This window comes from Tympanuchus pallidicinctus, unplaced genomic scaffold (genome assembly GCF_026119805.1).
Source record: "Tympanuchus pallidicinctus isolate F22 unplaced genomic scaffold, pur_lepc_1.0 scaffold16, whole genome shotgun sequence".
Taxonomy (NCBI): Eukaryota; Metazoa; Chordata; class Aves; order Galliformes; family Phasianidae; genus Tympanuchus; species Tympanuchus pallidicinctus.
The window spans coordinates 6816197-6843938 of NW_026294679.1; the positions used below are offsets into that span (position 1 = coordinate 6816197).

Sequence of the window (27742 nt, forward strand, 5' to 3'; positions counted from 1 at the left end):
AGATGGTACTCTGAAATATAGACAAAATGAATTTCATTTATCCCCTGTGCACACCAGTCTCAGCTTGTCCATATGGCTGGTACCCTCTTTTCTATGGTCCCTCCACACCACCTGTGATCATTCAGCTTCTTTTCATTTTGTGGAAAAGCAAGTGCTGTCCTTTCAAATGCCCTGCCTATCCTTTTCCCTGGGAGACGTTGTACTTGGACCTCCAGACATTGCAGCTGCACAGAAAGTTCCAGTCTGGAGCAAAAGATGGATGAGAATATAAAACTCCCATTGCTGTGCCAGAACAAATTGGAAAAAAAAATAGAATATTGACTAAATGTTTCATATGAAAAGATTTAAATTTACTTCCTGTGTTTCCAGGATTAGCTGACATAATGGGGTCAGCTTGCTGGTAAAAGTGATTTACAGAACACCTATTGGCAGCTTTTCTTCTGAAAAAGCAGCATCTTTAATTTGCTTCAGAGGCAATTCTGCTGTACCTAAAGGAGTCTTTCATGCTTTACATGTTCAGATTAAAATCTGGCAGCTAGGGGTAGTTTAGTTTCATGTTTAATTGTTGCATCCTTCTAATCTGGACAGCACTAAACAAAATTCTGTTTCACTAAAACAGAGGCAGCTTTGTCCATTCACATTGATGTCAACAAAGTTAATCCTTATTTTCTTGAGCAGCATTTTGAATGGGGTCCTCAAAAATGTGCTCTTAGAAGCGTACAGTTCCTTGACACTGTATTCTTTTACTTCATGATTCCTGTACCTTTTGGACAGAACCCAGGAAGGTCAGGTCACTACAAGAGAGGCTCAGTTCTTGTTTCTCTGTATGCTTGTTTGGATATTCATCATTGTGAAAGTGGCCAGCAATCCACTTGCATTGCTGGCATTGCTGTACATGCAGTGTATCTCAACAGCAAAAGGCTGCTTTGCAGTGAACATAGGCTTACATATGTGCTAATGGTGTATCATGTAGACTACTCCCACTGGAGCAAGACTGCACTTATGTTCTGCAGTGTCTTTGCCAAATAATTTCAGGACCACACAAGATGAATGATTTTAAGCTTGCTGAAATCCTGCTGAAGTTCAAGATCTGATTAGTACAGCTGATGAATTTCTAAGAGAGAATCTTTGCCTCTTTTGAACATCGGGGGAACAGTTTGAGGATGTAGCCAAGTATTATACCCTATAGGCTTATATATATCATATGAGTGACAGTATTGCATCCACTGTCAGCAGTCAGCAGAAAATAGTTCACATATACCAGCCTTGGCTGAGCTTTGCAGTTAAGCACAGGGCCCTGCTGCAGGAGCTGTCAGGATTTGTAAAGTAATATGTAGCCAAAACTCTCTTCTGGTAGTAATGGGCACAGCTCTGTTGCCATAATCAGCACTGCTCAGATGTGCACCAGCTGAAGCAAACATTCAGTCTTTTTGGCATATAGACAGGGCTTTATGTTTGATCATTAGAGCTCAGTGAAATACTTTTAGTGTTGGAAGTTGGGTATAATAAATTTCTGTTACTGAAGGATAACAATAGCAAAATGGTTTATTTTACATATTAGAATTACAGTTTAAATTACGTTTTTCTGACGAGTATGCTTTTCATTATACCAAAATATTGGGCATGTATACTGCTGGAGAGCATAATACTTTAAAATTATTTCATCAACGCTAAAATATTTTACAGTTCATTTAAAAAAAGTTTTAATAGCCTGAGCATCTTTAATGTATTATAATAATACAGCTCTTTATAGCAGACTGTAAAACTCTAGCCTACAGTTTTAGGAGTCATGCAATTTTGTTTTATAGTTTAATAATTGTTCAATTGAAAATGACTATGAGGTTACTAAAAAGCACTTTAATGACTTACGAAGATACAATTTGATCAAAATGTATTGCACACCTTTATAGAAATTAAAATTTCTACGGACAGGTTATAGTTTTCATCCTCAGAAAGAATTTCCAAATTGTTGCTATTAAAAGCAGAGGTAGCATTTGCAGCATTCCCCTAAGCCATGGATGCTTCTACGTTTCTCGTCAGTATCCCTTGTAGGAATAGCCACAAAAATACAAAGTGCTAGAATAAACCAGAGTCAGAATTCTGAATCACATCAGATAAGCCAAATTGAGCCATTCATAGACCATGTTATTACTTTATATGGTTATTTATCATATTAAAGGCATTCCTAATGTCAGCCAACTTTAGTTCTCAATCAAATATCTGGTCCGTCATTCATTTCCTTTCTGTAACAGATAGCTTCCTATAGCCTTCAAAATCAGCTGTAAAATAGAGCACAGTATTCTAACCTAATTTTAAAGCATAACTACTTCTAATAAAAATTCTAGGGCATTACGTTGTGATAGTAGATGTTTAATCATACTGTCTTTGAAAGTACAGTTCATAACATATTGTGCTTTTATGGAACTTGACAAAGTGTTTTGTTTAAGATGTAATGTTTGCAGTTAGCAAATATTAGGTTTTGTCCATGACTTTGTTTCCTTTTATATATGTGCATGTGGAAGTAATTCTGGCTACACTAGCAGGCTGGCCCTGTTGCAAAGCAAGTGCAGGCAAAAAAAGTTCATGCCACCAGGTTCCTAATAGAATGGAGAGCTAGAAAAGAATCCTTGAAGTCCCTAGTACTCTCTTATTTTTACCACAGTAATTTGTGAGAGTCCTACTTACAGACCAGAATCCCATTGAACTATATATTCTGAGGGCTTGTGGTGACAGAGTGCTCCTGACCTTAAAATCCTAATTACAGTTGTCTGCAGTTAAGGTAGCATCTCACAGACTTCATTTATTCTGAATGCCACTTGGTGTATTGCAGTGCTCTAGAACAATAAATATTTTACTATTATAAATTATGTTAATATGTTAACTACATTAAACCAGGTTAATACTGACTTGTAATATTTAAAAAGTATATCCACAGAGACACGAGGAAAACCAAAGTAAAACACTTGCACTACCTCAGATAATGGAGACAGTTGTCGATACTGAGATGTTTCTTTATGAAGTCTGAAAACAGTCTGATAGTTGCTAGAATTGATTAAATTTTAACAAATCAAATCTTTCTTTATCAATTCTGTCATTTTTGCAAAGAATTGTTATTTTCTAGGCAAACAGAGGGACTTGCTGCCAATTTTATGAGACTTCTACAATTGACATGTATTTTTTAAACACTGCATTGATGGTTTTGATTCATAGTTTGCTGGCTTATGACCAGATGACAGTGTAGAGGCTTAGTAATTTTGGATACTAAGGCAGTTTAACCACAGATGTGTATAACGTTGTGAATCACTCAGTCTTGAGAAGGATATGGTGTAGAGGAGTTGAGAAGTGAGGAGGAGGGACAGCATAGCAATTGGGTGCATGATGTCTTCATCCCATGGTTAAGAAGGCTCTCACCGGGGAGACCACAATGTGTTGTACAAGGGTTGCACTGAAAGTAATGCCTCCTATTATGTTACATTCACCCACAGTGTCAGAGGCAGGTGTTGGTGGTATGGCAGTAGAGCTTGAACCTTCCCACCAGTATTCCATTATATTCCATTGCTGTGTGACAGATGGCAGCAGAAGGGCAGCTGACAAAACGGCATCTGACATGGAAGCACAGATGATGTAAATATGAGTAATTGAATTCCTCCACATGGGCAAAATGGCACCCATTGACATTCATCAATGCTTGGTGAATAGAGACCAATCAGTGGGCATGAGCACAATGAAGAGTGGGTGGTATGTTTCAGCAGTGGTGACGGCAACATGAAAGACAAACCTCATTCCTACACCATCCACAGCTGCCACACCACAAAATGAAGAGGGTCTTGATCATCTCATCTATGTGAATTGTCAGATTATGATCAGGGAATTGTGCACAGAAGTACATCAGCTTCAGTGTATGAGAAACAATAGTGGCACTGTTGGAATATCACAGAGGTTGTGGCAGGTGAGTCTCACAAATGCTTGTGCAGAAAAAGAAAGAACACCAAAGAACACATCAGCTGTGACCACTACTACAAAAAAATAGTTTCTGTAGCTGAGAATTTGCTCTATTGTGTAGTGTTATTGTGCTTGTTGTATCTGTTGTAGTTTCCATAGAAATAAATAGGAGGTATTACTTGCAGAGCAACGTATGTATATATTTCTGGTTCTGGGTCTCAAGGTTTCCTTCAGCTCTTTTTCTGCACTCTGGCATCCTCAGAAGTCGGAAAGGTGGTTTCACATCCTGGAGTAGGATTGTGGGGCTGCCCTTCATGGAGTCTTTTCCCAAAATCTTTGTTCCTTGATATTTTTGAGTGTTTTCTTGTGTATGATTGGGATGAGAACACCTCACAAATGGCTATTCTATTCACATTTAGTTGGTGTTCTTTGGTTTGATGTCACCATTCTGCGCTTCTTGCAATTGGCTTGCTGTGACCTACTGAGTAGTTTTATGCTTCTTGATGATATACAAGTTGTCTGTGTATTTTACTTACCTATCTCCTAATGCACATTAAAACTGTTTTGCTGTTTGGGGCAAGTAGTCAATTCTATTTTGTCTACTGTTATGGCAAAGCATGGTGTAAAGTTCATAGGTTTGTGCTTACAACTCTGTCTGATTTATGTTCAGTCCAAAATAATTTTGAAGGAGCTATGAATGGGATGGTATGCCAAAGCCCATACCCTGTTGTCGTGGGTCCTGGGCAGTCATGATGCAAACAGAGTTTTCTACAGAGCAACCTAGGCCTTGAAAACCTTATGTAGGTGTATAATTGTCTCTTACTTGGTAACTGGATGTTGTTCAAATTGTGTTCAAATTTACTTGTTGCTCAGTTCAGCTGATTCATTATTAAGAATATAGAGTTGAAGCAGTCTAGGAAGATACATGAATTTGAATAGTCCAGTGCAGATACAGGACTTACAGAAAAATAGAAAGGGGTTATTTGATGTTACCCACTGGTGAAAATGGGTTTGAAGGCATTTACCATAATTTCAAAACTAAATCATATAGTGTTAGCTTTAAGCATACTTCCAGCATCTTGCAGAACATGCCATTTGTGGAAGTGGATGTGGCAGCTTTCTTCATCCTCTTAGTCTCACCGCAACAGTACTTTTCTTGGCACAGACCTGTAACTTTTCCTCTGCAGCTCTAAAAATCCCCGTAGCAGCATCAAAGAAAATGACACTGCTTTTAGAGAGAGAGAGATTCCCTTAAATTCATATAAGGAGAGCCATTCTAAACACCTTCAAACACCTTTCTGTACTATTAGAAACCCTCCTTCTTTCAGAAAATAGAAAGTTCCCTCTCAGGAAACAATAACTGAGACTATCACTCCCTATTGATGTAATATTAGCTGTTAGCCCATTAGCTCAAGGTACAGGCATATCTAGTCCATCTCGGAAACCTCACTTCTAGTTAACTATTAATCTTCATTGCATCTTTGCATCTTTTTCCTATCTGGCCTTTCCTCTTTTTTCTTTTTCTTTTTTTTTTTGTCCCTTCTTGCATATCCACACTTTTTTCTTTAGGTACTCAACTGTCTCATAGTCTCATTCTGATATGAAATTTAGCACTTTATTTTTCTTTATTCCTTGTGTCTGATGTAACATCTGCATACAGATTCAGGGGGAGAAAAGGACAGTAGAAGACTGAGTAGGAGAGGTGTTGAGCCCATATGGCACAGGAAGAGCCTCCCTGCCATCAGTGACTTGGTTAACCTGGAAAGAGGAAAAGGTGAGGGGTTGCAGCCATGCTGGCAATCAGTAAGAGATTGGACTAGGTCTGTATTTTGGTCTGGGAGAAAGTCTGATGTGATCCTGTTTCTTTATCCTTAATTAAAGAGAATAGATTGCATCCCTCTACCAATAGCAAACCCAAGTAGATAAGGGTTGTTTGTGCATGTAAAGTTATTCGGGTCTACAGAGACAATCATGTGACCTATCAAATTCTGTGGTTTGTTTTTTACATACATAGAAAAATGAACTTAATGTTGCAATTAATAATTACCTGTAGGTACATCATGTCAGTCCTTGATTTTTATATGTAAAGTACAGCTCTAAAAAACTACTCAAGTCTGTAGTTATCATATAGCAGATATGATCCAAAACCTTTCAGTAGCAATAAAGATCATTTTTTAGGAATAGTTTTATCCTAGGTAAAATCTGGAAAAGTCTACCTAATCAAAGATAGACTGTAACTAATCATTCTACATATCATATTGGTGACAGTGCAGCCTAGCTATTGAAGTGCTATAGTTCAGAACCCTTCCCATAGCATGCTTAGATCTTTCAAGTAGTTAAACCAAGTTTATAGTACAGGAAGTAAAACGTAGCTTTTTAATCAAATTGGCTAACGTATATACTGTTAATAAAAAATATACAATATCAAAACATCTGAACATAAATGTATTCTGCTTTTAACATGTCTACTGCTTCTTCCTATGCTCTTCACTGTAGTAAAATGCTGGAAATAAAATGTATCTCACATTCCTGCTTATTTTTTGTCCCTGAGACTTCTAATAAGCTGTGTCACCTGAATAACAGATCTTTAAGTTACCTTTAAGCTGTCTACTCTACAACTTCCAACTTGCTTTTGAGTTCCAGAATTGAAGATGCTGTCACTCACTTCTATTCCTTGCATTCAAACTCAATGGGAGTTCAAAATGTTTACTTCAGTCTGTACTTTGGAGAACGAGAACATAGCTATTTCACATCGGATTGAAGTTCTAATCAGTGGATTAGGCCTAATAATCCTACCTCAGGTTAAATCCTCCTGTGTGGTTAGCTCCTTCTGTGAGCCACTTTCTGTGATCTTTTAAGCAGACTGACTGTTGTGCATAATGCAGGATATTTTTTCATAGGTTCACTTAGCATGTATCCTAACGAATTATAGGATTATCCTCTCTCATGACTTTCTTAAAAGAGAATTAGATATACAGGGCAGTAATTAACTAAATACTGCATTACATAGTACTAATTTTTTTTTTCCCCCAGATTGACTTTTTCAGAAGCCTCGAATTGTCTCTAATTCAGAGAGGGTTGTGAATTATCAATTGCACAAAAACATTTGGATGTGCTGAGTTCATGCTTAGCTTTTAAATACGTACATTCAAATTTTTATGTACGTGGAGAGTAAGGTGTGTACTAGGTAGGCCCCAAGTAGCTACATGCTTTGGCTGTAGTGACATGACCTCTGCAGTAAATTTGGCAAATTAAGCATGCACAGATGAATGCAAAACATTTACAAGGATCTGCGAAAAGCTGCTCCTAAATTTGTGTCTGCATAAATCCTATGTGTGCTTGTGAGAAGACTGTTTGATCAGAACTTTCCTGATCAACAATGGAATGTTTTTTACAGCAGCATGCCCACTCCTAGTAAGGGTAGTGTACTCACAATTGCACGTATCTAAGTTAAATTCTTGAAGACTGTTGCAAATAAATGTTCTGCGTGTGCTATTTTGCACACTTCAATCACATATGCACTATAATTATCCAGTTCTGAGGGCAAATTTAGGAATTTATTCCTACAGGGAACTTCCTGAGTGCGAATTCAGACATCACATTCAAATTCAGAAGGAATAGTTGTTCATTTTTCATATTTTGAACTTAATTAGTTAGGCATATTCATGCAACTATTGGCAGAATTGTGCTCTCATCGAGTCTGCCTAAACCTTATTACTTTTAATTAAGATTTCCTGATTATTCCTAAGCATTCAGTCATGGTTATTTGCAGATGAGAAATTCCGATTGTTATAGGCACAACTGCAAAGGTTTAGATAAAAACCACACATGGTCTATACGCAGCTAATGAGCTTAATGAAGATACTTAGAAACCATTAATTAAGCAGAGGCTTTTCACCTTCAGGGTGATGACTGAGATATGATGTTGTATTTAGAAGCAGCACTGACAACTCTTTGATAAGTGCTCTTAGTGAGAGAGACATGTTTTTTGGAAGCTGAACATCACATGAACAGCCTCTGAAATACAGGTCATGCTGGCTCTTGTAAGTGTAACAGGGACTGAACTCTGGCGTTTCATGAGCATTTTAAATAGAGCAACTGGCAAAGTTGCAAGTCCAAATAATCTCTGAGCCAGTGAGATGCATCTGCTCATATGCTCTGCAATCCTCATTCATCATCTGCTGCCCTGTGTTACTATAAAGGCTGTTGTTCTGCAATTATGTTCATCCATGCACAGCATATCAGTAGTGCTATGTCCTGTGCTGCTCAAGTGTGAGAAGCGTAGTGATACCCCAGATCCCATTTTAATGATGTTCTTAAATTTTAGAAAAGCTAATTCCATCCTGGCTGCTAAACACAGCTTCCATTTAACCTGTTAAATTCACTTCTCACTGCAAAAAGCTTGTCTCACAGAAAGGGAAATTAAGAGCATGAGGAAACATCTCAAGTTCTTTGCAGTATTATAGACATACATCCCATTAATTCTGTAGCTCCTTTGATGAAGCGCACTGTCTCAGGTGAAAATTATTAACACTTTTGTGCACTTGACCTGTTCTCTTAAGAGAAGTGCTCCAGATCCACCTCCTCATTTCAAAAATACTACGGAATAGTTTGTGTTGATCTGATCTAGATGAAACTAGCTATCTAGAAATATAAGGCTATATGTCCCACTAATAATCTCCTGAACTATCCAGTCTGCTACAACATAATACTTCAAACTGTAGGGAAGCTATTCAAAATAAATCTTCAAAAGCTTTAGTATGGAAACCTGGCAAAATATACCCCAAATGATGGCTGATCTCTATTTTATTCACATTGTTAGTATTCCTCTATTTATATTCTCAGGCTTATTAAATGTAAATATAAAAGTAAGCCTTCTGTCCCTCTGTGAATGATTTGTGTGATGAAACAAAACAGAATAATATCTTACAAATACAATTTTGCATAATCTGATAATTATTTGCATAATCTGATTATTATGGGCTCTGAATTTTTTTAACATGGCTGTAATTTACAAACATCTGAAACTCCCAATACTTTTTGTGCCTATGAAATCATTTCAGTTATGGAGAAATGTTTCTTAGTGTTTCACTAAGCTCAAATTTGAGGCCATGCAAGTGGTATTAGGAAGTTTGTGCTTTCATTTGTTGCTGCGTGGAAGATTTCCCACTGGTGCTGTGAGACCAGGCCAGTAAAGAATAAGAAGAATCATTCTAATAAGGTCGTGCTGTTGTAGACCTCTCTCACAGAAGAGTTTCTCTAGTTATTTGAATAGCTTCATTAGCTACAATGCAAGTGTTGTGGGTGAGAGCATTGTGTAAATAATGGATATGAAGAAAGCCACTATAATATAATCCATTACAGTATTGCATATTCTATTGTAGTCCATTAAAGAGAAATAAGGTTAGATTTTGATTTCTACTAATTAGAGGGAAGGTTCAATCTTTCTCTCCTCCACTCCAGTGCATGAAGAATGAAGTATATATATTTAGAATGCTACATCGGAGTCTCTTTTAAATACTGAATTTTAACATGTATTCTGCAAGGGCCTTTTAATAATGTCTAGGAAGCTGATAAGACAGACAGAGGTCTAGGTGATCTGCTGGTAAGACTATGGTTGTTTTTTGTTGTTTTTTTTTTCCTTTGGTCATCACATAAGTCTGGTGAAGCTTAAGAAACTTAAGCTTATCACTGAAAATGAAATACCAGCAATTGGAAGATGATGAGGGGACTGGAGCACTTCCCCTATGAAGACAGGCTGAGGGAGCTGGGCTTGTTCAGCCTGGAGAAAAGAAGGCTGCGGGGTGACCTCATTGCAGCCTTTCAGTACCTAAAGGGAGCATACAGAGAGGAGGGGAATCAACTCTTTGAAAGGATTGATAACTGCAGGACAAGGGGAAATGGGTTTAAGTTGGGGGAGGGAAGATTTAGGTTGGATGTCAGGAGGAAATTCTTTACAGAGAGAGTGGTGAGGTGCTGGAACAGCTGCCCAGAGAGGCTGTGGATGCCCCGTCCCTGGAGGTGTTCAAGGCCAGATTGGATGGGGCCCTGGGCCGCCTGATCTAGGATTAAATGTGGAGGTTGGTGGCCCTGCATGTGGCATAGGGGTTGGAGATTCATGATCCTTGGGGTCCATTCCAACCCTGTGATTCTGTGAATTGTATGATGTTAATTCACTTTCAGAAATCAGAATGACATCAGAGTTTCTTAATCAAACATACTAACACAGAATTTGAATGCCTGTCTATAACAGTATGGAGAAAGATAAAATGTCTAATGAATGACAAGTGACTGGGGTTTTGCTCTTTTCAGGGGGACCCAATGATGGAACAGGGGGTAATGGGCAAAGTTGGAACATAGAAAGTTCTTCACAGCTTCTTTGCTGTGTGGGTGACAGAGCACTGGAACAGGCTGCGTAGAGAGGTTGTGAAGTCTTCTCTGGAGATATTCAAGGCTCACCAGGCTTCTGTGCAGCCTACAGGTTTAGCAGGGGGTTGGACTTGATGATCTCCAGAGGTCCCTTCAATTCCATGATTCTTTGAAATAGATTATTATAAACACAACTGACAGATTCACCTGAAGATGTCTTATATTTCATATTTTAAAAAAATCCTATGTTTAGTGACTCTGATCTTTGCCAAAGCATAAACTATTTTGAGTGAAATTTTCCAAGCTGTGTTTGTGGCTCTGGACAAATTTAAAGGGAACAGATGTCTCTCAGAAACACATTGTGCCACAACCTGTTTTTGTGGTAGTCTCACCTTGGTAAACTTGATTGCATTGCTTAGAAGTAAGCTTTCTGATGTTTTTATTCTGAGTGGTATTTTCAGCACTAAAAAGAAACATGGCTACTGAGACGAGTACTGCAGTAAGTTCACTAAAATTTCAGCCCTCTGTGTTCTACAGATACATCTGTGCACCTGCGGAACTCAGCTACAGGATTAGGAGAACAGGGAGAAAATGCTTTAAATTTTTATTTCAGTGGCACTTCTGGAGAGCAGACTGTGCCAAAAATGCAAAATTTCACTAATTAATCCAAATCACAGCTGTTCAAGATTGAAATACTTTAAAAGCAAAAAACAATCTCTAAATCATGTCATGGTTTAATGGACTCAGTCATAGCCACGTAACTGCGGATGTGAGGAAACAAATGCACTGGGATTGAAGGGTATAAATAAAACAGGGGGGTTAGGGGGGTATGTGTGATGGGCACCTCAGCTAACAGGCTAATTTCCTCTGCCTTTCTGTGCAAGGTTATATCTGTAGCCTTTGCTTTTGAATCCCTGTAATTGAAGCAAATAGCTTGTTATCCTAAGTGTTTTCTAAACCCTTTAAAGGCTGACCACTGCATTTTCTTTGCATGTGTATCTGTGCCAGCACAACACGTACACACATGGTTAATAAAGACAAAAATTTTGAATGTTCTTAGTTTCTTAACCAAAAGCAGATGTTCGTGGTCGTTCTCTTCTCCCCTTCCCTTTAAAATTCATGAGTGAATACAGTGCTCAAGAAACCAGCAATAATATCCATTGCTTCAGGTTGGTGCAGCACGGAAGGCCGCTCCTTGCACTGCTCAGAGCTGCTGCTCAGGCAAGCTTGCCTGATCCTTCCCTCCAGCTGCAGAAGCAGACGAAGGCACCCTGGTCCTGCTGCCCTAGTGCGGTGGCAATGCATGACCTCTGTTCCCTTCCACCTCCTGGCAGCTTGAGGCTGGATGCCGCATGAGGCTGATGCATGGTCAGCGCTTCCCTGCTGAGCCCTATCCCTGCAGCTCCTTCGGGTCTCCCAGGCAGCTGAGCTTTTCCTTGCAGGGCCCCGGCTGGACACCATCCCATCACCTGCCAGTCACGCTTGGTGCCAGCCCTCCTGCTGCCTGTGACGGCATGCGTGGAAATAGGAAAGGCAGCGCGGTGCCTGCATTCGTGTGGTGCCTCTTTCAAGGCTCATTAGTGCAGTGCAGGCCCGTGCTGTTCTGGCTGAGCTGCTCGCAGTCCCATCGTAGCCGTGGCTGACAGCTGCTCAGGAGTGTTTACAGCACACTCCAGTGCACCACGTAGCCTGGTCTAATAGGGGAGGTAGGCACTTCACCTGCTGCCAAACAGAACAACTTTGTTTGCATATTCGGACACGCAAGGGCACACACTCTAGCCCAGGGACGTGCTGTGGGATCTGTACTCCTTCAGCGGCTTACCTTTGTTCAAAATTAAAAGCAGAAGTTGTTTTGTAACGGGGATTGTAATGGCTTCGTGTTCATGTTTCTGTTCTTTAGATGCTGTTTGGTGCACAACAGCCAGATGCTACCTGTTACCACCGCATATGGCGCTGGGTTGATAGTTGTAGTAAATCACTAGAAGAGTGGGCTTTAATAATGAAATCCCAAACAACTCGTCTTTGGATTACGTGGCTGTTCTGTTTCATAAACAGAGGAAAAAAACAAAGCCTAGGCAGCCTAAGCCATTGAGATATTAACAAAACTTATTCCATCTATGCTTTTCAGTATTCTGTTTTTCTTATCTGCCCTTCTTAATGCAAAAATATTTGCTTGAGGCAAATCCATAAAAAGACCATATTAGGAGAATTGCATAATATCCTCTAAAAATAGGAAGGAGGAATCTAGGACTTCAGAAATCCTTTTTACTTAGAGAAATAAATGACTGAGCACGAAAACAAAATTGTAACATGTTACTGAACTGCCATGAAAGGTAAGTCAGGCAGTTCAGTTGACTTGGCTTTGTGTCATATTTTGCACTGTGCTTGCTGGGAGACTAATTGCTTGAAATAAATATTTGAAGATCTCCATGTCTGGTCCTTGTAAGCTGTTTGATCAGTTTGGTATTTCTGATAGGATCTGTTTTTCGTAAAACCTTAAAAGATTGCTGCTAGACACTGTTTGTGCCGCATTGTCCCAGCCATATATATTTGTGCAGTGAGGAATGGGGCTTATGTAGACCTCATCTTTTTTAAAATAATGGATCTGGGAATGGTCAAGCAATGTTCATGCTGTGCAGGTCATTCTTCCGCTTTTCCCCACTTGCTTCTGCTCCTTCTGGGAGGCTTATTTCTGATCTCCTCCTCTCTATCAAATATTCTCATTGTTTTCACGTTGAAGAGGTTGGAGGGAGGGGGTTTTCTTATACCTGCACTGGACGTTATCAACTCTTAAGTCTGTTTCTCAGATTTGTATAGTGTTCAGTATCTGAGCAGCTGACGGGTACGAGGAGGTTTAAAATGCACCTTATGAAAGCCAGAGCTGTCTGAAGGTGAACTAGACAGGTCTGCCACTGTGCAGTGTTGCCCATTAAGCCGTTTCTGTGGGTTTGAGATCAGATCTGACTTGCGATTTGTGAGTGGTTGAGTTGGTAGAGCAGTGAGTGGCTGACGGCATGGAGCAGTGCTCGGGGTTGCTGGCACCCCACTGCCTGGCTCAGCTATGGAAGAGCTTTGGGGGGAAATCCTGAAAAAGCATGCCTTCATAGAAGAAAAAGGGCAAGAGTTGTCATTTTAAGTTGGGTGCAAAGCCTTGCGTGAGGATCGTAATGCTGGGAGATGTGGGAATCTGAACAGACTGGCTGATAAACTGCTCACTGCATAACACTGCAGCCTCTAGAACTCTGTTTCCCCAGGGCGTATTTGGGTACAAGGGGATTAGGGGCTTGTTTTATTTAATACATTTCAGCTGAAGAACTTGTGATTTTATTTTTACTGCGCTGGGTATTATCTATGTGGATTTAGAGACTAGTACCAGCAGTATCTTGGTAATACTTGTTTCTAAAATATTTCATTCAGTGTATGAAATAGAATAACAGGACTGTGGTGCTTTTGAGCAGAATGTCCATCGATAATTTTATGCCTTAAGCTTGCATCTTTAGGATTGATTCACAAGAGAAAAAGAGAAAGAATAACAAGCAGAAAAAAGGATCTGACTTCTTTGTTGTAGGCTTGTGCAAAGCTGATTGTTTCAAAAGCTTAAATATCTTTGTACTCTGCCTCTGTGGTATGGGCTTCAGAATTATTCGGTGCTGAATTGGATCCCTGTTTTAGTGGCCTGTGTCTCTGACCTGCACTTTGCTTACTCTTGCAACTCTTCCTTGTTGAAGGTAATTTATACTCCAGTGAGGCACAGTACTACTGTGCTAATAAGAAAATACTATTGACAGTTGTGATAGATGCACCTACCACTTAGTGTGCACAGAAGAGTTAAAGTGATTGCATTTTTACAGTCTGTGTATTTCTCTGCTTATTGTTTGTGTCCTGCTGTTAGAAAAACAGCTCAGTTGCATAGTAAATCTCTCCAATCAACACCAGAAAAGAACAGAAAAGAATGTGCACCCTCATTTGTTAGAGCTACTTCAGAAGGGTGGTCATTTGAAGGATGTATTCCAGGAAATTTGTCCCTCTTTTTCAGAAGGTCTTGTTAATATGAGCAAAGCTAACCAGGCATCTCAGGAGAGGATAGAGGCACGCTCATTAAAATTATCCAAAAAAGCAACCCATACAGCAGATATCTGTCATAATGATACTTTTGTTGTCTCTCTCTGCATTGTCTAAGCAATAAGTTCCATAAGGCATGTAAGGCCCAAAGTGTGTAGCTGACAGCACAAGGGACTGGTTTCTGAACTCAGCTGCTCACTCTGTGCCTGTTTGCATTCAGGTCCAGTGCATTCAGTTCCCTTTACATCCTTCTCCTTCCCTCCAAATTAAAGCTTACCTCCATTTGGAGCAGTCCCCAGTCAGACCTTTTGCTTGCTGTAACATAGATGTGAATGCTATTGTGGATATATAAAAATACTGCTGGATGACAAGCTATAAATAATGTGAGTATGGACTCCTGGTGAGATACTGCTCTAATGTTTAATGCATTTATTAACCATGTAATGCTGTGATTTGTAGAAGCTGGATTCATAATTACAACACAGCATTTCTGGGAATAAATCCATACCTATAGTGTTTGCAAAGGATGGGGGCTGAGGAATGTGGGGTATGGGAAGCAGAGTTATTAGGTTTGGGAAATCTTGCAATAGTTGTTAGGTGCTGGGCAAGAGAATTCTAGGTTACCATGTGTCAATCAAAGTTGTACACATAAACTCATTTAGGAGATATTGGGATATGAGGAAGATGGAGGTTCGCAGATTCCATTTTAAGTAAGTATTTAAATGAAAGTTAGATAAGAAATCCCTCTATAAACAATATTTCTTTCTTCTTTGATAAATCCACCAGCTCCTCTCCTGGTCTCAATCCAGATTTCTTTCTGAGAAAGAAAGAAGCAAAATTTTGCTTCTAGGCATGACAATTTTTTTTCTATCCTGGACATGCAGTTGGTTTCTCTACTTACCCTTTACCATGCCCAACGCCTTCATTTGAACACTGAGAGCCAAAGGTTGTAAGGGCCCAAACTAAGCTTGTGTGACAAATGCACACTGTACTGAGGAGCTCATCATGAGGTGCATGAATACGATTATATCTAAATATAATGTGTTGCTTGTGCTACCACAGAGATAAGACTCTCTGTGAAAGCAGATGTTCATTTTTACAGAATATAAAAGCTTAAGTGAGTGCAAAATTTTGGCAGTATGGGGCCAGCTTTGCCAGAGTAGCCCCCATTACTGAATTACAGTTCCCTGCAAAGCCAATGTGAGTGTCAGCTCATCTCACGTAACTCATTGTACAGTCAGAGGCATGTTACAGCTGAGTATGTCATTTGCAAATGCTATTTTACCTCAGTGAAAGAGATTTCATACTTCATTCCATATGTTTAACCAGTTATTTTAAGCTGGTTTTTTTTTATTATTATTATTTTTATCAGCTTGTCTTTTGTTGAATGATACATAATAATAATTGTAAGTAAGTTTGAATACTGACTTATTTGCCATTTGCATATGCAATTTTACTCCTGCAGAATTAGGTGCCTCAAACACATGTCAGGAAACCTCCTTGCCTGGTTCATCGGGCAGGTAGGAGGCCTGAGGTGGGGGTTTGGTGCTCAATCTTTAGTCTTTTATAACAAACTGCTCTCATTTCCCACAGTTGTTGATGGCATAGATGCTCACTGTGTGAATTGTCTGCAGCTGTAGAAGATGGGCACAGGTTTCTGTTGTTTAATTTTTTAGGATAATGGAAGATGTTGTGGAGTATCCCAGTGGTTGAGGGTATCCTTCATAATTCAAGTGCATCTCCCTGCTTGGTTGTATTTCCACCAGGACAATCATCACAACATCCAAGTCCTTATTTTTAACCTCGTATCAGGTGTTCAATCACTGTGGCACAAATACAGCAGTTCTGGTGCTTGCAGAGCCCTTTGTAGAAGACTGAGGAAGAAATAATTTTCCCTTTAGGTTATAATTACAGGACATATGCTTTCTATAGCACTCTCTTCAACACATAGGACTTTTTCCATTACTTGTGATTTAGTGATGCACTGTTGTATTGCAGTAGTGCAGCCTATGCCAGCATTTCCATTATAACCCATTTTTACAGGTTTATAACTCAACAGTAAAAATGTACTCTTCCAATTTGAAACTTGGCATATAATGTCTCATCCCTTCTTCAAAGTGATATTTTTTCTTTCCCTCTGCCTTTTCCCCCCAAAAAGAGGCTGCATTTTTTGCTGTACTTTTAAATGGGAGAAATTATTCTCTCTAATAGCAGAGAAGTCTGCCTGATTATTAAAATTACTTTCCAATTCTAAGAAAGTAGGACTTGATAACAGAGGTTGCAAGTGAATAAGTGTTGATGTTAAAATTACTATGAATAAAGAGAAGTGCGACTTCCTAAGCTAAAGCTAGGGAATATTGATCATAATGATTGGAAAAAACTTTTTTTCATGTTGGTTTTGTTTCTGCCTGTCAATTTAACCCTTAAAATAGTTTCCTCGGAAGTAAATATGATTTAGCTGCTGTAAACTATTGTTTTTCAGCCTGAATGAAGTTAGGGAAGACTTTACTACATATAAACAAAATAAAGATGTTTCTATCCTGAGGAACACAGAACTGGAGGAAGAAAAATGTTGACTTGTAGTGTGGTGACAAGCTAGCAAGAGTAGGTTGTGGTTAACACAGTGTTGCAAATCTAGAGCAGGTGTACGCAGTAATGAACAATCCTTCCCATAGGCAGATGCTTCTATGGACAGGGAAATGTAGCACTGAATGTCTAGGTTCAGTGCTAAATTGGAGGGTTTTTACAGTCCTTGTAGTTTACACAGTTAAGATCTGAACATCTGCTTATAGCTCCTTTTAAGCCCCTTGCTTCAATTTCAGTGTAGTGTGTTTAGGATAAAAGAAAATCAGGATTGAAGTCCAGTTTCTCCTTCTTTATCCATCTTCCTGTGGCCATCCAGTTGAGAGCTGAAATCTCCCCAGCTGCTATTTAAGAATGTTTCCTAGTCGGTGTGGAAACCACCATCATTGCAAACACAGCAGGAAGGCTCTGCTATGTTGTTTCTTCTTGCAGTAAGTTTACTTTGAGGCATTTTTTTTCCATTTGGATAGTTTAATTTATGCTTACCATAACCACATTAATGTAGTAATTAGAAGACAGGATATGAAAGAGAGAGATTTTGTGGAGGGTTTTTATTAATTAATTGAGGTATTATTTTCTCATATATTTTAAAGCTGTAGACATGTATACAATATGCATTCTTACTATAACCAAACTGTTTCACTTAAATCCCAGCTGTTTTAGGTTTCCAATTGTCTCTTGTAAATCTATTTTATATACAAAAGTGTCATGAAAATGTGCTTCTTAATGAGTAGTTCAGTTCTTTCATTTGGATTCTAAAATCAGCAATTAGGTCAAAGAATATTTTGTATCCCTAGGCAGCACCAAAGGCTCTCAGATATTAAACAAAATGGTTGCATGTAGAACTGAATTTCTGGGAGGTGTATAATCCGAATGCTTAGCACTTCCTCACATCACCATTAGGCCAATCCATCTTTGCCAAAACCTTTATCGAAAAGCCTCCCAGCCCAGTCAAGTTCTCTTGAGCAATGGAAGTATTAAACACCTTCTAAACAACTAAACACCTTCTGATGGTGTTGCAGAGTGCATGCTATTGTTTTCATTTTCTGCAATGCTGCCACCACAAATGTTCCCTTCTTGAGCCAGTGTGGAGAGCATCCAGCAATACCAACTGTATGCTCATCGTAAGATGGATGAAGGTATTTCAGATTCATTTTCTGTAGGCTTTGATCATCAAAAATGTTCGTGCATTTATTAATATTCCATATGTAACAGTCAGTGAGCATAATGTAAACAAACAGCTCGTTCTGACTTACAGGTATATATGTTAAAAGACCTTAAATGTTCTATCTGTATCCATTCAGAAGAAACTCTGTGGCAGCCAAGCAAGATATTAAAACTAGGTTTAAGTTTCAGAAAGCGTACATGAAGAACTTGCAAGAAGTCTGAAAGATAGAATACTCACGTATTGTGCATTTTCCTAAGGCTTGGAAACATAGTAGGTTTTTTCAAATATTCAGTAATATTATGGTAATTATTAACTGTCATATTTCATTTCTTCTCATGAACATCCAGCATCATTTTTAAGGGGCCACAGAACACAACATGTTCTTTGCAGCTGGCAGCTCTCATCATTGTAATTACTGAGTACCCTTAAAGTTTTATTCTAAATTCAAATCAGAATGGAAAACATGCAGTTACACTGGGAAAGTTTATTTGCTAATCGTGTGCAAATCACTGTTGAAATCATAGGAGTTTGACAACCCCTGTGAATTTATCTAATTGTTTTGTGCTGTGTATAAATGTACAGGGAATAAGTTTTGTGTTTGTTTATAGGCACAGAAGAAGCGGAAATCCAATGAATCTGTAGATGCAGAACTCTGTCTTAATGAGGTAAGAGTGCAGATCCTCTGTGTTTCATAGCACAGGTGTGCCCCATAATATAAAATGCTCTTTGTTCTGATTCTGTGATTATACCTGTATTTTTCTTACTGAGGATGATGAGCAATGAAAAATATTCATGTTACACCTCCATCTGAAGTGGCTCACTTTAATGTACGAATGCATACTTTCCTGTGCCTACTGCTTTACTGTTGCTAGCATAAGATACAAGGCATGTAAATACCACAATTAGAGGAGGAAGACTTAAGAAAGAAAAAAATTTATAAGCTGGAAACCTCCATATTCTCTGATCCCAAGGATTAGATTTTATCTCTTGGCATCCAGAAGCAATTAATTATTGAAGTTGTTGTCTTGACTATGCAGAAGTTGCATTCTTTTATTTTTTTTCTGAAACTGGCAGGATAAGCACTGATGGCTCAGAAATATGCCATCCCTAACAACAGGAAGTTTTACATGTGGAACCATTGTTAAAGTAGGGATCTCTTAATACTTTATTCCTTGTTTCTGAGTCGTGCTGTGCTGATGTTATACATTAATGTTGCTTTTATCCTTTCACTTAACTTTAAAACGTTATCATTTGAGTTCAATTTCTGTGCCTTTTGTATCTTCCAATCTGCGACAGTGATAGGTAACAGTGGAGGGTGGGACATGATCAAAGAGAAAATGAATTCCATGGCATGGATTTAAATAGTTTGCAATGACAATGTGTAATGGTGACCAAGGAAAGTATTGTGTCTTGCAGAATGCTATTGGGAAAGACAACACACCAGGAGTCTCCACCAGTCACATATCCTCGGAGAATTCATTTGCTCTTCCTACAAGCTTCTATCCAAGCACACCACTCATTCTGATGACAGTTGCACTCTCACTCTTTTTGTTCCTAAGCTCATCAGTCGTCTTGTAGCTGCATTGCAAAAGGACATGTAAAAAAAAATCTCTTTCCTGTCCTCTGTTGTTTATCTGGAATTCCAGGTCTGGGGGCTAAGCTGAGGCACTCCTGCTAGAACAGTTTGTCAGCTGGAATTTTTTTTTTCTCTCTAAAAAAGCTTCTTGTGATATTTAGAGGCTTTGTGAAATACTTGGTGCAGTGCTACATTCCAAACCCAAGAGGCTTTTGGGCATGCAGTGTTTTAAAGAGACGGTGTATAAATTTGCCTGTGAAGCAATCTGGTTGGATTATTTTAATAATTATATTAATTCTGGCTTTTACCTGAGAAAGGAGGATGGTAGTTTTTTTAAGATCCTGTTTATCTCATTGGATGGTTTTGGTTTTCAAATTGCTCAAACTCCAGATTATCAAGGATGCCAGGCTTTTGTCTAATGGTGAATGTTCTCCCAGAGAGTGGACTTTCTGAAACTTCATTTGATACATTGCTACTGATGTTAAACTCTTTCAGTGTATTAGCATTTTCCTCTTTAAATGTTTATGTACTGTAAGTGATTCTGCGTTCCCTGCTGAGAAGCCATTCTAATTCGCATACAGGTATAATGTATGTCTTTCAGTTAAATTCTCATAGTGTGGCATAGAACTTTCTAACAAAACATTTATCTTTTAATTATAATCATCTAGCCTTAACGAGGGTGAAGATTCTTTAAATTAACAAGAAGCAGCCATTGTGAAAGTTCCATAAACGTACATTTCATAAACTTCGATGATGAACAGTAGAAAAAAAAATTTGCTGCAGGGTTTCAGTTGTACAGTCACTGATCTTCTATGCTTCCATTGTGACAATATAGCCCAATTATTATACTGTTCATTCAATAAAAAAGATAGGCATTTTATTTGCTCTACTAAAACAACACTATCTGTTTATATATAGCTGATAATGTCAGCTCAGAAAGTTACAGGAACGTCACACCTTACTTCTCTTACTGCTCTCACAACATTGTAGAGGGAAAAAAAAAAAAAAAAAGGCAGTAGGATATCATTTAAACCGTGGTTTATTACTGAGACTGTAAAACCAGCACAGAAGGATGGTTGATCCAGTTACAAGGCAGCATCATGCACACTCACCCATGTGACAGGCGTTTCTCACCCTCATAGTCCTTACTGCAGCCCCTGGGATTGTTGACATGATGAGCTGTTTGCAAGACCTGTTCGTAAATGTTTAAATGATGGCAATATTGCCAGCATACGTGATTTGATCACTTTGGCTTTCATTCAGTGACACTGACAGCATGTGCTGGCTCATGGTGACTTTCTGCGGTACCTGGAAGGGATTCTTTAAAGCTTTAAGTGTCATCAAACAGGCACTGTTTCTCCTGAGGGCTGTCCTTATACCTTCCTGTGACGGCTTGGTGACTGTTACAAGCAGTTGTGTCTGAATGATCAACAGTAATCGTTTTTTGTTTTTCCTGGAGTAGGAGCTAATTTTACCAAGCAAAGAGTTCAGCATGCTGAATGTACAGATTTACATTGAGACTTACACAATACCGCCCAAGCCTGCTTTGAAATGCCTGGATCTGTTGTTTGCTATACAACTGTAAGGTACAAATTACTGTTTTATGAACAACAATGAAATTTGGGAGTCTGCAGAATAGGCCTTTTACTAAGAGAGCATTAAGCTATTGTCCAGTTCATCTTTTGAGCCTTTTCTTAGCTAATGGCAAACACTTTCAGAAATTATAGAATTCACTTATGTACTCTTGATTATGGTCACATGATATAGGTTTCAAAGCACTGCGTATGTGATAGAATTCTAGGATACTCTGTGCCACTGAACATAACAAATTAGACACTATTACTCTTTAATTCTGTGCTGATAAGAAACTGCAAATTACTTTCAAAGGTGTCAGAACTGCTTTTGGAGAAGAAATATATAGCATATCATTAACAGCAAAGCCCATGTGGTTCCTATTGCTCTTCTTGTAGAAACTAATCAAATTATTGAAAACTAGTGACAACAGAAAAAAAGATAACGAGATTCATGATTTAAAAAATAAATCAAATTATTTTATGTCAAAAGGAGCTGATAGTATAACCTATTGAAATGGAAATGAACATAGCGTTACAATCCCGAAGTCTGACATTACCCAATTAAAAATATTTTCAAAACAAATTCATAAACATTACAATTATTAAATCCATCTTTGATCCACAAAGCTTTCTTTAAAATATCATTTGTATTCAGCACATTAAACACTTTAAGCAGTATCAGGAATTTTAATAACCTCCCAGTATAGCGCGTAGCTTTTTGAAGCTTTTATACATTTGGTTGGATTACAGTATCAGTATTTAATATAAATTATTAGAGCTGTGACACTGTGTGATCCAGAATAAAAGCTATTGATCACTTATGCTATAAACAACAATCTAATTAGCTTCTGATTACAAAATAAATGTCTAGTTATCTGATTCAATGAGAGTTACCTTTGGAAATACAATTACGGATACAGAAGAGGAGGAAATGGTGTTTTATAAAGCTAGCCATGTTACCACAGACAACACAGAGCACTCAAGCTTTCTTTCCTAAATTAAAAGCATACTGAATTCTTAATTAAAAAAAATAAATTGCTTATTAAACAGGCAAGAGGGAAAAAACCCAAAGAGTCTGACACTTAATGAGGTTTTTACAGACAACATCATGAAAATATTGGAGGATTTTTAGAAATTGGATGTGGTGTGGATGATGTCAATTTACCGTGGTGACCTTGTCAATGCAGTCATTTACTACAGTACTGAAGTATGCAGATGATTGTTTTATTTTTCCTCTTCTAGCCACTAAACTGCCATGTATTGAGTGCTCAGCCAACAAGCTAAGACTGCCATTTATATAGTCCTTTAACAAATTAATTTTACCAATGTAGCGATAATATAGGAACTGTCCAAATACAGGATGTACATACAGATGACCTACTGTTTAAATTGTAAATTTAACCAATTCAGTTGTGTTTAAATTAAATCATGGACTACCATAAACATTTACAAGTCATCTTTTTCATTTAATGTCATAGAACAGATGTTGTCATTAGTGTTATTAGGAGTGTGTATACACTGCCACGTTAAATAGCTTGACTAGTGTGTTTTATGTTTCTCCATAAAATTAGTTCTCAGAAAGATTAAATCCAGTCTGAACTGAAATATGTGGCTGATGTTTTAGCAGTATTTGAATAGGTATTAATTCCATGAAGAAAGAGGCAAGGATGATGAGCATTTTAGGAAAAAAAAAATACCAACCAAGGCTTTCCCCTGCCCCACAGAGGACCAGTGGAGATGGAGACATCCAGCACTGTACAGCCATCATGCATGCAGTCCTGTGCTGTGTTTTGGTCAGGAAAGAGGAGCACAGCCCTCATTGCACCGTCCGCTCGCTCATTGCCTGGCTGTCTCCAAGGGAATGGGGAGAGAGGTGCTGAGGGCTGTGCAGCAAGCCTCCATCCATCCCATTGCACAGCTTCATTCCCACTGTGTCATTAGGAAGAATTAGGGGAAACGGGAATTCTTAGTCATTTCAGAGCATTTTGCAGTCTCTGTCTGGAGACTTATTTCCAGCCTATTTTGTTTTAATGAACAAAATGAGTTGTAAGACTCCTTGTAAGACTCAACCTTTAGAAAATGAGGCTGTTCATAATTTGGGGAGAACTACAGTTTGAGTCAGTACACTGAAAACATGAGCATAGACATTGTTTGGTTGCAATTAGGCTGGAGATGAACAAAACAGGAGGAATCACCTTAAAATCTCAGTCTGATCTTAATTTGTGATTCTTAGCTTAATCTCAGTGATATTTCCACAGAGAAGACATGGTGAGAAACCAGTGAAGGAGAAGAGCAAAACTCAGAACAGCTCCCTGAGGGGACATAAATCATGTGTATGTCAAGTGACAGGAGCATCTCATACTTAGCACTGGGATTCTTTGAAATAAAAGAGCTGGATTCTGTTAGGACCAGCATTCCATCAGAGTAAGCAGTAAAAGTTGGGAATATCTGCACAGCAATTAGAACTTTCTTTAATAAATTCCAGTTGTTATTTTTCTTCACCAAGGTGGATCTACCTCGTTAAAAAATATGCAATCACTGGCAGGACTTCTGCATTAAAACTTCTGAATAAATGCATCTGAGCTGAAGAGGCCCCCCAAGGTTGTTTTATACCCATGAGGTTATTCAGATTCTACCTGATGTCCATTACTTCAAACAGAAGTGTGTTTGATTCTGATGAACTTGGCAGAGAAATTAATCCAGTGACTTGTTAAATATTTCCCATCTTTAAATATTTGCTTTTTCTTACCAGCTCCGTTCTTTCTATGACATTTCAATTATTGGCTATTTCAGCTTCCCCTTTTAACTTCGGAAGGTCATTTTTCTCCATACTCAACAGTAATCCACGTTTGCCTTATAAACTTATCTGTGTTTGTTTTTGTTTTGCTTTGTTTTTCAATTACAGCCTCCTCTTCTGAGAAAAGAAGCTGTGATCAGGAATATGTCTCTGCTGAACCATCAACGCTTTTTCAGGCAGAGCAAATTGCAAATTCCTATTTTATCTGTTTAGCACTAGTTTGGCTAGTACAAGCTAAAACATGATGTTTCTATTCCCCAGATGGAATTTAAAATTTAGTTTGATACTGAGTAAGGATTTAAAAGTGTTAAACTTTCACAGTCTTTCAGAAATATTTAAATATTTTTAATGTATTTTCCACTTGGAATTTCTGTCAAATAGAAACAGTGTCACTAAATAATAATTATTTTTTTTCAAAGGTAAGAAGTTACACTGTAAAATATAGATGTGTCCATTTGAAGGTAAAATCAGGGAGGGTGATAAATTCCCATTTTTATCTCAGTATTGTCGCCACTTTCATATGCTCTCATTCCATGCTTTCTTCATCTGGGAATGTTTACCCAGGGGTGATTATACTTATAATACATTACATGTGGGCCAGTCAGTAATCAGAAGGTAAATCCTACAGCTCTTACTCAGATGCTCAGCCTCTTGGAATTCATAAAAGCTGGAGCAAGAAATTCAAGATGTAGCCCAAAGACTAAAATTCAAAAGAGAGCAGAGTCAACCAATTACTCTGTAGTATTGCTCATTAATATATATTGTGGTACTATAATTCCGTGCCATCTAAACTAATCACTGAAGTTCTCTGAGCACATTTGACCAGGGCAGCTGCAGTTTTGGCTCTTTCACCTTTGCCAGGTGCCAATGGCTGAACTTTGCCATGTATACACTTAGAAGTAATTGCTGCCTAAATTGCAGCAGCCAAACCCAATACCACTTCAGAAAGGGTTCCTTTGACCTCATTTTCCCCTGCTTTTAGCGATTCTAACATGCTTCAATTCTTTTACACAACATTTCAATCTCTCAGAAGGAGAATTTCCTGTAAGTTGTATATGTAAGGGCAAATATCTTCAAATTCCTCTTGTTGCAATGCCACAATAATTGACCTGTTTGCATACAGCCTTCCGTCCTGCCCAGCACCTTCAGTCCTTATGAAACTGAGCAGCACTTTGGGGGATTCATCTTCCAGTAAATGAAGCCAGGCTTGTTTTCAGGCCTCTTCAAGCCACTCATTCTAAGAATTGATGGTATGGTGTAGTGGAAACACTAAGTCACAGCTTCAAGCAGTGATTGAGCACCTGGTAGAAGGCAGGGCCAACTCAGCTGAGCTCAGGTGTATGCAGTTCATCTGAGTGATTGGAAGGGGTGGAGCCAGGATCCACCCCTTCCCAGACCTCATTTAAGGGTTGATATTGGAGGCAAAAGTATCTTGCCTACTGGAGGTTTTCTGAAGGTAAGCTGTTTTTCTTTGTTTGTTTCTACAGCTACTGCACTTGAGCATATCCTTGCTTGCTGCAGCTTGGGACTCTGCTACCCTGCTGTGTTTGCTGTTTTTTTCCATCACCTTGTAGTGTTACATATGGGTATACCATAAGTAATGTTAGGTGGTGTTATGCTGTTCCCAGTGTCAGCTGGTTCATCCCCAGCAATTCTCCATTATTGGTACTACTGATGCAAATTCCTTATGGGCTCTTCTGCTGGACGTTGCTTTGATAGTAGGAGAGGATATTTGAACTCCTGTGGTAAAGTGCAAAAATGTTACCCCTTCTATTGTTTCATTCTTGTATGACATACATCCAGTGTCTCTCTTTTCCTTCTAAATTCATTCATTCAGCCTGCTTGAATGCACCAGTGAGCTGAAAACAGTTGGCTGGTGCCACCCAGCTCTCAGTGACTTAGTCCATCTCAGGTCAGCAGTTATCTCCATCTGTTTCTGTCTGACCATTTTGTGGCCAGTGGCATATAAGCAGTACCAGATAGGCACTACCATGCTGCAGAATTCTCTGGGTGGAGATACAGAAAAGTAGGAATGGTGGCACTAATTCCTGACCTCACAGAAGCCAGAAAAAAGCTGGAACTGTGGCCTAATTTTCAAAATAATATGACAGTATCAATGTTCTCTTGTGGTTTGGATTGTTACGAACACATTAACCCTTAATTGAACTTGGAAGGACTGTAGAGGTGGAAGAGGTGGAACTCCTAGAGGTGGAACAAAGTCCTTTGGATTGCATCTGGCAGTTGGGAGCACAATAACCCAGACTGAGCTGAGAAAAAATAAAGACAGAGGAACAACTGAAGGAAAAAATATGGTCTTGAATTTTACATTGCCTCCTCTCTGGGAAGGTCACAGCAGAATTGAGGCATAAAACCAACCTGTTATCACTTCCCAGTACCATCTACTGTTTCTCTTTAAGAAAAAATAAATCCTGAAGGCAGGCAGTGGAAGAAATCACTTCAGAGCACTGCAACATATGGGAAACATAACTGGTGGCAATTATTAATCTCCATCCTCTCCCCTCCCCCAGAGTTATTGCTACTGAGTTTGATTAACAGGATTTGTATGATGTTTTGTGTGGCATCACTTAGTGCAGAAATGATTAGCTGTGATTAATACTGTTCATGCCGGGAAGGTGTATGTTTCTTTCACTTGAGGCTGTGTCGAAGTTTGCATTTTTTGTTGTGTAAAGTGCACATCATTGACGAGCTGCAGTGAAGAGGAAGTAGCAAGGGAAGGTTCAGGTAAAGTAATTTTAGCTATAACACAATGATAAGGGGATTAATTGTGAGTAGGCAGAAAGAATGCAGATAAGGGAAACTGGTAGTGTTTAGACCCAGGATGACTGGCATTCACTGTGAACTGAGGATATCCAATATGAGTATTTTCCTACTTCTTTCATATTTTTTTTTTCCTCTTCTTTTTCTGTCTAGAACATGCTTCCATTTTTCTGGAGGAAATTCTTACGCAAATGGTTACCTTCTTGTGTAAATTCTATGTTGTCTTATGGATTTCTGTACATCTCACTGCAGGTTATTATGATGTGTCAGGTCTTCAGTCATAATGGCTGGTAATTTGTTGTAAAAAAAAAACCTTAAACCACTGTTCACTTGTTCCTGTTGACTTAGACTTGCTCTAAGACCATTGCTTTTTGGACCGTTCACACTTCTTCAGATGTTTGGCATTTTCTGTTAGCATAATCCTCCCACATTATTATTGTACATATCCAGAAAACAATCAAACAATCCCTCTCAATAAACGTTATTCTCTTTTTTATTAAAAAGCATGTTTTTGTGACAGATATTTCCTGGTTGTTTGTTCTGTTTTGAATTATACAAAAGAAAGGCAAAAAAAAGAAAAGAAAATACGCTTACTAAGGGTTGATCTCATTGTTCCCTGTTGTTTTACAGTCCACTATGATCTAAGAAAACAAGAAATAAAGCTTTTCCCTTTAAATATCTGTGCATTTGCTTGCTCCCTAGTCTTTTTGTGCTAGTGAATGTTGGCTACAAAATCACAATAAGCAGGGAATGTCAGTTGGAAATGATAGGGAAATGGGCACAGGAGAGGCCAGCTGGTCCTGTTCACATATGCTTATGCTCGGACATGCACACACTGCTCCAGACCCCTGCCCTCAGTCCCATGGGCCAGAAGCAGAGGGCTGGCTGCTCTT

General features: G+C 38.7%; 1 protein-coding gene across 1 annotated transcript in view; it reads left to right on the forward strand.

Annotated features, from left to right (window-relative positions):
• GFRA1 (GDNF family receptor alpha 1) overlaps positions 1 to 27527 on the forward strand; it is a 142430-nt gene extending 114903 nt beyond the window's left edge. The window contains exons 8-9 of the mRNA XM_052678083.1: positions 18733 to 18789; positions 19541 to 27527. Coding sequence (XP_052534043.1) covers positions 18733 to 18789; positions 19541 to 19702 — 219 coding nt within the window. The 3' untranslated portion in view covers positions 19703 to 27527. The remainder of the gene's footprint in view (positions 1 to 18732; positions 18790 to 19540) is intronic.
• The last annotated feature ends 215 nt before the right edge of the window (positions 27528 to 27742 follow it).